The 1,102-nt window shown below is 52.5% G+C and overlaps 1 protein-coding gene across 2 annotated transcripts in view; it reads left to right on the top strand.

The window, feature by feature from the left end:
- The window catches only part of prdm6 (PR domain containing 6), an 86,801-nt gene extending 86,273 nt beyond the window's left edge, over positions 1-528 (top strand). For both annotated transcript variants that reach the window (XM_008287696.1, XM_008287697.1), the window contains one exon: positions 414-528. In XM_008287696.1, coding sequence (XP_008285918.1) covers positions 414-528 — 115 coding nt within the window. The remainder of the gene's footprint in view (positions 1-413) is intronic.
- The last annotated feature ends 574 nt before the right edge of the window (positions 529-1,102 follow it).

Here is a 1,102-nt window from a genome sequence, read left to right on the forward strand (position 1 = left end):
CACACACACACACTAACACACATTTAAATGCCCCTGAAGCCCCTCCGGCTGCGACTAAAAGCCCCCTCTCCGCTGCGCTTCTATTGGAAGTGACAGTGACGCTGGCTTATCAGGCCGCGATATATCTGAGTGTGTGTGTGCGTTAAAGTGTGTGAGACGGGGAAGCCGGCCAGATGGATTATTGACGGGCCGGCTGTGTGTGTAATTTGTCGGTCAGGTTGTGAAGATCAGGGCCACAATTAAAGCTTGCTGCTCCGCTGGGCCTCACACACACTTTATACTGTCACTGGATATTAGAGTTAACCGTGTGTGTGTCGGTGTGTGTGTGTGTGTGTGTGTGTGTGTGTGTGTGTGTGTTTTATCTCCTCTACCTGCTCAAACCAAACCTCTGTCTTCTTGTCTCTGTGCATCAGATGCGAGCGATGCGACCGCAGCTTCACACAGGCCACTCAGCTCAGCCGCCACCAGCGACTCCCCAACGAGTGCAAACCGGTGAACGAGAGCAGCGAGTCCATCGAGGTGGATTAACCTCCGACCCACCGACCCACCGACCCACCGACCCACCGACTGTTTACCGACCGACGCTGCATCCACACTGAGCCGGCCACGTCTCCGTCCACACCGACACTCTCCTCGCCCCGACGTCCACGTTTTCCCCTGAAAGAAGTCAAACTGCAGCCGTTTTAATCCCCGTCCTGGCAGAGAGCTCAGAGGGAAACCGGGGGCTTTGATCAATCGCTGTAGTTAATGAGTTCACAACTTATAGACAGCCGACGGTTTGCAGGTTGGAACAGTTGCCTCTGGAAATTAGCTCCACGGCGGAGACGACGGAGCAGCTTTCAGGGCGTTCAACAGCAGCTAATTCCAGATATGAAATTGATTTATGTGGCGCTCCGGCTGCAGCTCCTTTGCTCGCAGCCGGCAGACGCCCCGAATATAATCTCTAATTTTTATTTATTCGTATTTATTTTAGCCGTCTTGAAGCAAAGCGTCCTGATTTCATCAGTGCTGCGATTCAGCCGGACGTCGGTTAAACCGTTAAACCGTCTTCCTGTCACGTGGTTTTTAATCTGCATTTTGAAACATCGCCGTCACAAAATCA

The sequence above is a fragment of the Stegastes partitus genome, unplaced genomic scaffold (genome assembly GCF_000690725.1).
Source record: "Stegastes partitus isolate 25-593 unplaced genomic scaffold, Stegastes_partitus-1.0.2 Scaffold515, whole genome shotgun sequence".
Lineage (NCBI taxonomy): Eukaryota > Metazoa > Chordata > Actinopteri > Pomacentridae > Stegastes > Stegastes partitus.